Source organism: Macadamia integrifolia, chromosome 2 (assembly GCF_013358625.1).
Source record: "Macadamia integrifolia cultivar HAES 741 chromosome 2, SCU_Mint_v3, whole genome shotgun sequence".
Lineage (NCBI taxonomy): Eukaryota > Viridiplantae > Streptophyta > Magnoliopsida > Proteales > Proteaceae > Macadamia > Macadamia integrifolia.
This window is the reverse complement of record NC_056558.1, coordinates 43,161,812-43,174,960: the sequence shown is the minus strand read 5'-3', so window position 1 is coordinate 43,174,960 and position 13,149 is coordinate 43,161,812. Positions and strand designations below refer to the sequence as shown.

General features: G+C 41.6%; 1 protein-coding gene across 1 annotated transcript; it reads right to left on the bottom strand.

Moving 5' to 3' along the window:
• Positions 1–3,685: 3,685 nt before the first annotated feature.
• Positions 3,686–4,282, bottom strand: LOC122065814 (secreted RxLR effector protein 161-like). Its single transcript, XM_042629669.1, has one exon. It carries the CDS (start codon positions 4,280–4,282, stop codon positions 3,686–3,688), a length of 597 nt encoding a protein of 198 aa, XP_042485603.1.
• Positions 4,283–13,149: the final 8,867 nt, after the last annotated feature.

Here is a 13,149-nt window from a genome sequence, read left to right as displayed (position 1 = left end):
TAATACAAGCCCCCACTACTACCCACTCCACCATCATCTCAACCTTAGAAACATAATAACCTTCCCCTCACTGTCTACCACACCACCCACCCCCAACCTTATTTCCACCAATCATCCACCACCTCTGGTTATCAAACTATCCATTCTCCTCCTCAACCTCCACCACCACTGGTTCCTAGATACCTGATACCAGTGCAGCTCACAATACTATTCATGAACTCTAGTCTTTCTCCACTTTTGATCCATACATTGCCATCGAATTTTGGTTGGCAATGGTAAGGGTCTCTCCATTTTCAATACTGGTACTTTCTCTTTTTCTTCTCCCTCTCTCTCATTTATTCTCTCTAATACACTAGTAATTCCTTCCCTTACGAACTCTTTTCTTTATGTCAATTTTTTTTTTTTTTGGTTATGATAACAATATCTACTTTGAATTTCACTCTTCTTATTTTCTTGAAGGATCTGGTGTCCAAGCAAACACTTCTTTTCTGGCCGAGTAAGAATGGGCTCTACTCCATGTTTTTTGCTCCCCCCTTCTCTGCCAATTTAGATGTTGCATCCTCCTATGATCACTAGAACCATCATTTAGGTCATCCTCATGATCGGATCCTTTGTCCCATACTTCGTGATCACCATCTTCCCAAGTCTCCTCATTTGTGCCCTTCTTATCAAATGGGAAAAGCTAGTCATCTTCCTCTCATAGTTATTTCCCTTTAGACATAGTTTTTAGTGATGTATAGGGTCTTTACCCTATTGCCTCTTCTGAGGGCAATCGTTATTTTATTATCTTTAGTAAGTACATTTGGTTTTATCCACTTAAATCGAAGTCTAATGTTTTATTTGTTTTAAGACGTTTCAAACTTTGGAAAGACAATGGGGAGGCAAATACCGTCCCTTCTCTTCCTTCTTCAGTATCCTAGGCATCCAACTTTGTGTTTCCTGCCCTCACACACACGAGTAGCAAGAGACAGTTGAGCACTATCACCAGCACATCGCTGAAACTAGCATCACCCTTCTTTTTCATGGCTCTATTCAACCCATTTATTGAGACTATGTTTTTGAGACTGTAGTGTACCTCATCAATCGTATCCCATCCCCTGTTATTGATAATCTCTCTCCCTATTAACTTGTTACCCAAAGGGTCTCTGATTATTCCTTTCTCAAGGTCTTTGGCTCTTTATACTTACCTTGGCCTCATCCTTATAATCATCATAAAATGGATCCTCGATCCTCTCCCTATGTTTCCCTAGCATACAGTCCGTCCCATGTTGGCTACCAGTATATGGATTTGGCCACTCATCACATTTACATTTCTTGTTATGTTTGGTTTGGTGAATTTATCTTTTCCTTTCGTAGCACCCCAACTACCCCACGCCTACAACTCCATGCCTAGCCCCACTCCGTGGGCCCTAGTCCCTAAATCCTGTCTCCCTCCATTCATACGCGGCCCACCTACAATGCATTCATGATTGCCTCACCCTCCCCTCCTCTCCCCTCCCCTCACCACTCTACATGTCTCTACCACCATCCCAAGCCACGCATCCTGCCCCAAACCCCTCACTTATAATTACGTACCAGGACTCTTTTGACATTTATGATGACCCTTAGTCTCTTCCTCCCCTCCACCCAGTCAAGCCTATCACCCTCTTTATGACACTTCCACCACCATTGCCTCCCCCCCTTGACCCAACTTGTTTCTCCTAAGCCCACAATGAACCCCATTGGTGGTCTAACTTGGCTAACAAATTTAATGCTCTGGTGCACAATGGTACTTGTTCTCTTGTGCCTTACAGTGATTCTATGAATTTGATTAGTTACAAGTGGGTGTATAGGATTAAACAGCGGGCTAATGGTTTCATTGAGTGTTACAAGACTACGTTGGTTGCAAAGGGCTTTCATTAGCAACCTGATTTGGATCACAATGAAACCTTCAGCCCCATTATTAAACCGACCACCATTCAAACTATTCTCTCTTTGAAAATTTCCATTGGTTGGTTTGTTCACAAGATTGACGTGCATAATGCATTTTCTTCATGGCATTCTCCATCAGGAAGTTTATATCTATAAGTTGCATGGATTTGTGGACTTCCTTCATCCTCATCATGCATGCCATCTTCACAAGTCCATTTATGGGCTTAAATAGCTACCATGGGCTTGGTTTCATAGGCTTTCTGAGTTCCTCATCAGCTCTGGTTTTGGTCATCCCAAGCTAGCCCATCTCTATTTATCTATCTCCATGGCCGTGTCACTACATTTTATGTTGACAACATTTTGGTCACATGAAATCAGAGTTCTCATGTGATGACTCTACTCCATTAGTTGGCTTCTTAATTTTCTATCAAGGACCTTGGCCCTCTCAGTTTCTTCCTCAGTATTGAGGCTCTATATCAAGGCTCTACAAGTGGCTATGCAATTTATATGGGTCCCAATATTATATCCTGGGCCTCCAAGAAACAGAAGATCGTGTCTAGGTCTTCCATTGAATCTGAATATAAAGTTGTTGCTGACGTCTGTACCGAACTTACCTGGTACGTTCTCTATTTTGTGAAATTTGAATTCCTATCACTACTACTCCTGGCTTGTGGTGTGATAACATCGTGGCTATTTACCTCTCAACAAATCCAGTGTTCCATATGTGTACCAAGCATGTGGCGACAGATTGATTTTCATTTTGTCCGTTACAAGGTCGCCACCCGTGAATTGCAGGTACAGTTCATTTCCTCCAAGGGACAAATTGCAAATATTCTCACCAATGGTCTCAATACAAGTAGATTTTCATTCCTTCGTAACAAGTTATGGATTAGACCACTCAAATCCACATCTTCAGGGAACCATACTTCTCTTTCCCTAGATCTCATAAAGACTTACTAACCAAATCTGGACACTATGGCACACATGTTTGGTTGGCTTGGTTAAGGTGAGTCGGTGAGACTTGGGTCCCAAGTTTTCTTCTTTTACTGCTCACAACAGTCATACGAGCTGTCGTGTCTCTATGTGGATTATTTTGTCCTTCTTTTGATACGCCTATGCTCCTGCCATGTCTTCCTTCTCTCTTCCTTTTTCCTATTGAGCATTTTTGCATGCGTTGGAGATTTCATACCTGGATTTTCAAACTTATCTCTTTGGCATTATTATTTGGCGGCGGATTGAGCAGTCATATATGAGATGACAACTATCATATGAGAGGGGGTTTGCCGATGTTTTGAACAAGATTACAGTACTATGATGTTTGGAGAGAGTGAGGTCTGTTAAATTGAGTCTTTATTGATCAGTTTTATGAGTTGGAAGTACATGTCTTATATAGACCTTCAAAGGTGGAAGTGTACTCCAACTCTAATACAAAAGAGACAGTTATAATAGGACTCTCATATCACATGTGACAGTTACAATAGGACTCTGATATTCTAAGAGAGAGACTTCGAATGGGAGTCGATTTCTAATGTTGCTGTCCAATGAGACTCCTATTTTGTAGGAGAGGTTTTTGTGGTAGAGGAGGACTCTAACTGTGTTGATACACCCCCTCAAGGTGGGAATTTGAACGGTCGAATTTTCAACTTGTCCCAGAGAAAAGTGAATCATTTTGAATTGAGAGGCTTGTTGAGAATATCAGCTATTTGATCATTTGTGGAGATGAATTGCACCTGAAGCTCCTTCGAGAGAACCTTGTCTCGAACAAAATGAAAATCTATTTCAACATGTTTTGTATTGGTATGAAACATAGGATTGAATGAGAGATAAGTGGCACCAATATTGTCACACCAGAGGATTGGCACTGTGGGATAGGAATGCTCAGTTCAGCAAAGAGAAAGTGGAGCGATGTGAGTTCTGCACAAGCATCAGCGATAGCCTTGTACTCTGATTCAGTAGAAGCGCATGCAACCGTATTTTGCTTTTTAGATGACCAAGAGATTAAATTGGGACCCATATAGATGGCATAACCGCCTTTTGATTTCCGATCAGCACTATCACCAGCCCAATCAACATCAGAGAATGCCTGAAGTTGAAGAGAGTCGGACCTAGAGATGAACAACCCTTGGTCTTTTGTGCCCTGGAGATAACGGAGGATTCTTTTGACCAGGGTCCAATGGTCCTTCGAGGGAGCATACATAAACTGGCAGGCTTGATTGATAGAGTAGGCTACATCAGGTCTGGTGAGAGTGATGTATTGGAGAGCACCTACAATGGATCTATACCTTGCAGGATCCGAGAGAAGGACACCCCCTGAGGAAGAGGCTGCAGAGGTGGTGGCCATGGGCATTGTAACAGGTTTACAGTCAATCATTCTAGCAAGTTGAAGAAGATCAGAGATGTAGCGTGCTTGAGAGAGAAGGACACCACCATGCTGATAGAGAACCTCAACACCAAGGAAGAAACTAAGGCGACCAAGGTCTTTGATAGAGAATTCTATGGCAAGTTATTAGAGGAGGGAGGTGACATGAGATGGCTGGTTGCCTATAACCAGAATATTGTCAACATAGACAAGTACATATTTTATGATGGAGCCCTGCATATAGATGACCAGAGATGTGCCGGTTTGGGAGGACCAAAAACCAGAGCGAGTTAGAGACTCAGAGAGCCTGTGGAACCAAGCCCGGGGCCCTTCCTGAGCCCATAAAGAGATTTATGGAGCTTGCAAACATGAGAAGGGAATAGGGAGTCTTCAAAACCCTGGGGTTGAGTCATGTGTACCTCTTCCGATAGAAGTCCATGAAGGAATGCATTCTGAACATCGAGCTAGCGAACATCCCAATTCTTTGAAATGGCCAACGATAGAACCGTCCTTATGGTCGTGGGCTTGATTACTGGACTAAATGTCTCGTGATAATCAAGGCCAGGTTGCTGATGAAACCCTTTTGCCACCAATCAAGCCTTATAGTGTTCAAGGGAACCGTCGGCTTTACGCTTGATGACGTAGACCCACTTGCATCCAACCAAGTTCATGGAATCCTTGCAAGGCACAAGAGACCAGGTACCATTATGTAATAAAGCATTAAATTCATCAGACATAGCAGAGCGCCAGTTGGGGTCTTTGTGGGCTCGGGAGAAGCATGTAGGTTCAGTGGGTTGGGGGGTAGGCCATAGTGTGGTAGGAATTGGGGGGTGTGGAGGACGATGGTAGGGATGGTGTGGGGTAGGGAGTAGGGCTGGTTTGGTGGTGTTCTGTTGCCGATAGTAGCAGGAATCTATCTGATGGTTGGTGCGGCCACATATTGTGTAGGGACTATGAGCAAAGGCATTAGAGTGCCTAAAACCACGACCACGACCACAGCCTCTTGAGGATGAAGTACCACGACCACCATTGGATTGAGTGGGTGGTCCACGGTTTTGATGAGCAATATGAGTTGAGGCTTCGGTTGTAGGATCGATGATGGGGAGACGAGATTAGATTAGAGTCTCATGGATCATGAGAATGCCATGCATATCATTATAGGATATTGGCTCCTTTTGCGCCATCATGATGGAGGCGAGGGCTTGGTAGTCAGTGCTGAGAGGATGGAAGACATGGATGTTGAAATCTTCTTGAGGTAGTGGCTTCCCTGCAGCTGCTAGTTCATCAGAGAGGGACTTTGCTCGATGGAAAAACTGAGTGAAGGTCAGTTTCGTTTGGTTTGTGAACCAAATTTTGAAGGGAGACGTTGAGTGACAGGATCCGTGTGGTAGAGGGAGAGCTAAAGGATGCATGTAGGGCATCCCATATTTCCTTACTAGTGGTCCGTCCAACTGCGAGAGAGAGGGCCTCATCAGAGAGGGAGGCGATGAGAAGACTCATAATGGATGCATCCTGTTCACGCCAGGGTTTGGCTTTGATGGAGTCCTGAGGGCAACGGAAGTCACCAGTGACATAGTCAAGGAGGCGTTGGCCTGTGAGGTACGGCACAATTTGAGTGCGCCAAAACACATAATTTTTTGAAGTGAATTTGAGGGAGATAAAGTGATGAGCGTCAGAGAGGGATTGGGGAGGTGGTGGGTCGTCGTCCATGGTGGTATTGGGGCTGATTTGTGTGGCCATGAGGTGAGGGGCAGGGAGTGCATAAACTGAGTTTTTATTGATCAATTTTATGAGTTGGAGGTACACGTCTTATATAGACCTTCAAAGGTGGAAGTGTACTCCAAATCTAATACAAAGAGGCAGTTACAATAGGACTCTGATATCACATGTGACAGTTACAATAGGACTCTGATATCACATGTAACAGTTACAATAAGACTCTGATATCACATATGACAGTTACAATAGGACTCTGATATCCTAAGAGAGAGACTTCGAATGGGAGTCGATCTCTAGTGTTGCTGTCCAATGAGATGCCTATTTTGTCGGAGAGGTTTTTGAGGTAGAGGAGGACTCTAACTGTGTTGATAAAGTCGAAGAAGGGTTATTAGTCGTGCTGGTTTCCTGGGAGAGCTTTCTTTTCGTTGGTCATCTGTATCTTCCTTCCACCTGAGTTTTTCCTCACTCTTCGGTGAATTGTTTCGATCTCTCTGTCTATGATCATGAGATCCTCTATTTTGGTTTCTATCCATGATTCAAACTCCTTTCTTCTTTGCTACCTCCTTTTATCTGTCCATGGTTTTCATTCTGGTGAAGAGCTACTTGATCGATCGTCGGTGAAGTTCTTGGTTTGTCAAGGTTGAAGTTTGAGTAGGTTTTCTTGATTGTCTATGATAGCTTTCCTCTTCTAGCTGGCCTCAAGCATTAGGCGTTACAATCGGAGTCCAGCTTGAGTCTCCTCCCTCACCATGATCTTAATTGCCGGGGTATTTGCAGACCCTTGTCTAAGCTTGAGCTTCGTTCCTTGGTACGCTCACATAAGCCTGAGATTTTATCTCTCTGAAACTAAATCTCAGCGCTTGGATCATTCAGCTCTCTGCCGGAGTCTTCAATTTGATGCACACTTCTGCGTTCCTGCCTCTAATGGTACTGATGGCCTTCTCCTCTGTTGGAAAGATCCATATCAGCTGGAAATTATTTGGCACTGTAGTTGGTGTATTCATGCTATGGTTCACACAGATGGGGCTTCTCATTCATGGACTTTCACAGTGGTATATATGAGTTCTCATCCTTCGGTTTGCTCGAGGCAATGGCAGACTCTCCACAATCTTATCTCTTTCGTTACTTCTCCATGGCTTTTGGTCAGAGATTGGAATACTTGTTTATCCCCAATAGAGAAATCCGGGGGTCGACCTTATGATCCTTCTACTAGCAATGCCTTTTGGGAATTCATCAATGCTGCATCTCTGCATGATATCCCTCTTTCTGGCCCTTTCTATACATGGAGTAATAACAAAAATGGAGCTCAACGCATTGAGGTACGACTTGATTGATTCGTTTCCAATAGTGACTGGTTATCTCTTTTTCCTAGATTTATTAGCATCATATTCCAGTTACTACTTCTGATCACAAGGCGCTTCAATTGTCTGAGCCCATAAGGGAACAAATTCTCCCTAAACCTTTTCATTTTGAAGCTTTTGGGCTATATGAGCCTAGTTTTATGAATTTGATTTCTCAATCTTGGTCATATGACATCTCTTGCTCTACATCCTTTCGTCTGCATCAGAAGCTTCTTTATACTAGTGTAAATCTTAAAAGGTGGAATAAAAGGACTGTTGGCAATATTCGGGACAAAATATCCTCTACTCGTGCTGATCTAATGTCAATTTCATAATACTTCCCCTTCACAAAGGAATCCCAATTGGTTTTTTCAAGAAAGATCTCTGAATGCTTTCTTAAACGCTACATTATTCAGGAAGAGAGTCTTTGGGAGCAGCGCTCCAGATCAGATTGGGTGAAGTTTGGGGATGCTAATACTCGATTTTTTCATCTCTCTGGTTCGCAATAATATCTCCACTTAGAATTTTGGAGGACTCGCGCCTATACTGATAGAAATGATATTGCTGCAATATTTCAACAACACTTTCGATCCATATATTCCACCTCACATCCTCATTTTGAAGCCTCTTATTTACACCCTATTGCTGGACGGGTCTCCTCGAAAGATAACGCTGCTCTCGTGGCATCTGTTCTTGGAGCTGAAATTTTTCATACTGTCATGAGAATGCAAGCTTCCCCCGGTCCCGATGGCTTTTCAGGACACTTCTACCATAAGGTTTGGCCTGTTGTCTCTTCTGATCTCATCTCAGCAGTTCAAGGATTTTCTACTACTGGCAAGGATTAAAGTATCGTTATCGGTCGCCGTATCGGTCGGCCAAAATTAAGATACGTATCGGAGAGTATCGTATCGTATTGGAGATACACTAAGATACGCTAAAGATACACACATAAATGGATAGGAAACATTTTTTTAAACACTTTTTCATAAAGAATTTGTTAAAAAAAACTATTGATAACATGTGTTATGCATAAACACTAAATTGAGGGTATCGTACTAAGAATTCAAGGTTTGTAGTTGTCCCATAAATGTAAAATTCTTGCTCCCAACCTTGATTTCCACTTTAGTTAGAGAGAAATATGGCTAACAGCAACTTTGGAACAAAAACCCTTCAAAAAATCATGTGTTTTCTGAAAAATTACCCATCTTGGCCATTATATGACCGATACTCACCGATACGTATCGAAACTCACCGATACGTACCGATATATATCGATACTCACCGATACGTATCGATATATATCGATACTCACCTATACGTGCCAATATATACCGATACGTACCGATCGATACATACCGATACTCACCGATACGTACCAATACCTACCGAAACGTATATTTTACCTCAATTTTATAATTTTCATAGTCGTATTGAGGCATATCGTATCGTATCGATGTGTATTGGTGGTGTATTAATGCATATCGGTATGTATTGTAGGATATATATCGACACGAAAGGATTTAAAAAATTTCATGTATCGTATCGGTTGGCTAAATTTAAGATACGTATCGGAGGGTATCGTATCAGTATCGGAGATACTTAAAACCATGACTACTGGTCACTTCTCTACTAAGTTAAATCGGACTTTTATTGCTTTAATTCCTAAAGTGGCCTGCCCATCTTCCGTTAATGACTATAGGCCAATAAGCTTGTCTAACTTCATCTATAAAGTGATCTAAAAAACCATGGTCTCTCTACTTCAACCTCTCTTACATAAGCTGATCTCCCCCAATCAGAACAGTTTTATCAAGGGTAGGCATATTCAGGATAATGTATTGATAAGTCACGAGCTTCTTCATACTATTCTTAAGAAGAGGAAAGGTCGTTATGGTTACAGGGCTACCAAGTTAGATATGAACAAAGCCTATGATAGGCTTGAATTGCATTTCCTCCGTCAAGTCCTTCTTGCTTATGGCTTTCATCCATTTTGGGTTTAGCAATTAATGTTCAATGTTGAATCCCCACAATATTCCATCCTCCTCAATGGTTCTCCATTGCAATATTTTCAACCTTCCTTAGGGCTTAGACAAGGAGATCTGATATCTTCATATTTATTTGTTCTTAGCGCCGAGGTCTTACCTTGTCATTTGGAATTGGCTCTTTCACAGAAAAAGAATCACGGCATTCGGGTTGCTAGACGATGTGAAGCTATCTCGCATATGGCCTTTGTGGATGACCTGATTTTATTTGGAAGAGTGACTTCCCAAGAAGCATTTCACGTCAAAGAAATTATTGATCTTTACTGCAACTTCAGTGGCCAATCTATCAATATATTCAAGACCAGAGCTCAGTTTAGCCCCAATGTCTCCTCGGAAACCAAAAGGTTATTATCTGAGCGCTTTCATATTTCTTCTCATCTTCATTTGGATCACTACTTGGGAATTCCTTTCATTGGAAAGCAAATCAATCGGGTTGCCTGCAACACTCTTCTTGATAGAGTCAACTCTAAGTTAAAATCCTGGAAATCAAAATATATTAGTAGTGCAGGGAAACTTACCTTGATTCAAGGCACTCTCTCCACTATGCCTCTTTATTACATGTCTTGCTTTATGCTTCCCTCCTCAGTTCACAAGGACCTTGATCGTATCAGTCGTCACTTCTTTTGGTCTGATGGGGAAAAATCTCTCGTTCCTACTATCAATTGGGCTGACATTTGTCTTCCTAAGAAATCTGGTGGTCTAAATGTTAGATTATCTTCCCACATGAACAATGCTCTTCTTATGCGTAAAGCTTGGGAACTTCTTCATTCTCCCTCTTCCCTTTGGAGTAAGTTAATGAAGGGCAAGTACTTCCCTAATTCCTCATTCCTTAATGCTTCTTGCCCCAAGACTGCCTCATGGGGATTTAAATAAATTTTTAGAGTCTCTGAGTTTTTACTCAAGGGTGTTTTCTTCAAGCTTGGCCACGGTCATTCCATAAACCCTTGGACTGATCCTTGGGTACCAAATCTTCTTCCTTCTTCTGCCCCTTTTCCTCTATCTATCCATGCTCCGCATCAGTAACAGATTTTATAGATTTTCCATCAATGTCTTGAAATTTGATCTCTTGTCTTATTGTTTTCCATCTGAAACAGTTATATCTATTCTATCGATTCCTATTTCCCTCAATTGCTCTCAGGATTCCCTCATCTGGTCTCTCACCACTTCTGGAAAGTTCTGTCTCCTCTGCCTACCGCCTTTCTCTACATGGCTCAGAACTTCCCTCGAATTCTACATGGCAAAAAATTTGGCATATTGACTCTGCTCCCAAATTCAAAATCTTCCTTTGGAAAGTGATGAAAAATAGAGTCCCACACTCCTGACTTCTTCGCTCTTGGGGATTCCCCTTCCAGGCTAACTGTCCTTTCTGTTCCTCTATTTATTCTGAACAGGATCACATCTTTCTCCATTGTTGCTTTATCAGAGAAGTCTGGAACCAATTGGGGTTTTTCGACTATTTACAGAGTCGTGAAACTATTTGTGAGTACATTGAGTCCATCCTTTATCTTCAGGACTCCTCTTGCAATAGGAAGTGGTTGTTATCGCTTCTCGTAAGTGTTTTATGGCACATCTAGCTCTCTTACAATGACATCACCTTCCGTTCTCAATGCAAGGACGCGTCAAATATTGCTTCAGCAAGTATTGCTTTTGCTATGGAGTTCATTACTCTCTTCGTTTAATGAAACCCTGGAAGCAAACTGTTATGCTGGCTTGGTCTCCCCCTCCTTTTGGCTTTGTGAAAGTGAAGATGTTCATGTATTGGTTCTCCAGGTCCCTCTGGCATAGGGGGTGTCTTTCGAAATCATGAGGGATGCTTTATATCATGCTTTGCCAAGTTCACTAGTCACACTTAGGCTTTTGTTGCTGAAGCTTTGGCTATGAGACGTGCCCCTCTTAACACTCGCCAAAGTTCAGATGATCATTAATCTTCTTCAACAGCTTTCGTAACGAATGTGGCGTATTACGTACATCATTGAGGACTGCCTTCAGCTTTGCAATCAATTTAGTCACGTCACTTTTGTTCATGTTTATAGATAACAGAATTCATTAGCCGACTGTCTTGCATCTTTTGGTAGATCATGTGCTACCATTTCTGATTGGGATTATAGTCCCCCTACTTTTCTTGTAAATAATCTTTCCTTAGATCTTCAATCTGTCCATGTACCTCGATCCTTTTCTATTAATTAAATTACTCTTATCAAAAAACAAAAAAGAAAAAAGGTTGGCTTGGTTTCCATTTGAACTATCACTTGCAATTAATGACATGCAAACAAATGCAAGTAATGGCATGCAAACAAGAATTAAATCATAGTCGATTGCACATGGAGTCCATTAAGTAATGTAATGAAATTACAGTTTCTACATTTAGCCTAGGAAAGGAAAAGGGTTTGAACATCTAAGTGTTCTAACGTGCTTTCCTCAAGAGAGTCTTAGGCTGTGTTTGGTATGCATTTCTATTCTAAAAATGTGCATTCCCATTCTCATAAGGGAGAATGCATTCTTAGTACAGAATGAGAACATTGTTTGGATACATGCTTATTTAAAATGCATTCTAGGTTTTAGAATGTTCATGCATTTCATCAAACAACTCATGGGAAAAATCTGTCTGATAAGTAAATAATTTCTGCTCTTCTGAACCACATCATCACCACCACCTTTGATTGTACCTTCTATGAGCTTTCTTATGTGAACTCGCAGTCCCGCACTAGACTCTCACCTCTCCTCCTACTGTCTTGCAATACCACAACCCCATACCACCTGCAACATCCCTCCACCCACAAACATTAGCAACATCCTAGATTTCCACATGGATGTGTTTCTTCTACATCAAAGTGAGAGAGAGACAAGAGGTGCCAATGCAATAAATTAATAAAAATGAAAAACAAAATCATCAGTAAAAACTTAAGAGATTTATATTTTGTAGTTGGGGGATGCATTAAAAACCCTAGCTACTGAAAGAAGGCAAGGCAGCACCAACTTGCCTTACATATATCACACTGATCTGATGAGCAATGCAAAAAAACATCCAGAAGAGAGCTCTTCCCTAGTTCCATACAGATGTAGATCCCTGCTTTGAAGTGTAGAAGCCGCAATAGTCACAACCTCCAATAAACTAAATCCAGCAAAAAGTAAAAGAATAATCGTCTTCTGCAACCTAGAAGCACTATGAGTGAAGGAAGGAGAAGAAGAGAGTGTTTTGAAGTTTTTGCTCAAGCTCCCTCAGATGTCGAGGTTGTCGGGTTTTGAGAATGAGTTTTTCCTTCTTTATGATAGAACGTGGATTGGGTCATTTTTCCCGTTCTAGAACGGTCTGTGTTCTCTAACACATTCTAATTCCCAAGTATGAGAATGAATACCAAACGTCACTTTTTGTTCCTCAGAACACATTCCAGCCCTAGAATGCATTCCAAGAATGCATACCAAACACAGCTTGAGATTCCTCTCGATGGTAGTTCCACCATGGATGGTGGGTTGCGTGCTCCTCACAACTCTAGGGATCCAAGTGGTTCTGGGAATACTATACTCTTGGATGGACTTCATAAAGCTCGTTGCCATTACTGTTTATTTCACCCAACCCTCTTCCAAAGATGGTTTCCTATGTTTGGCCGGTTATGAACTAGACCAATTCAATGGCAAATTTATTAGCCAAAAAAAATGTCTGACTTCAGACATCTCTACTTATGGATTGTTAGTGTGCTCTTTTATATTGAGATTTCTGTTGATGACCATACCAAATGTGGGAACCTTAAGCCAATTCATATTCTTTTTGGTTTTTTTTTTT

Excerpts from the sequence above, each read along its gene's own strand:
- LOC122065814 (XM_042629669.1), bottom strand. The coding sequence starts at position 4,282 with ATGATTGACTGTAAACCTGTTACAATGCCCATGGCCACCACCTCTGCA.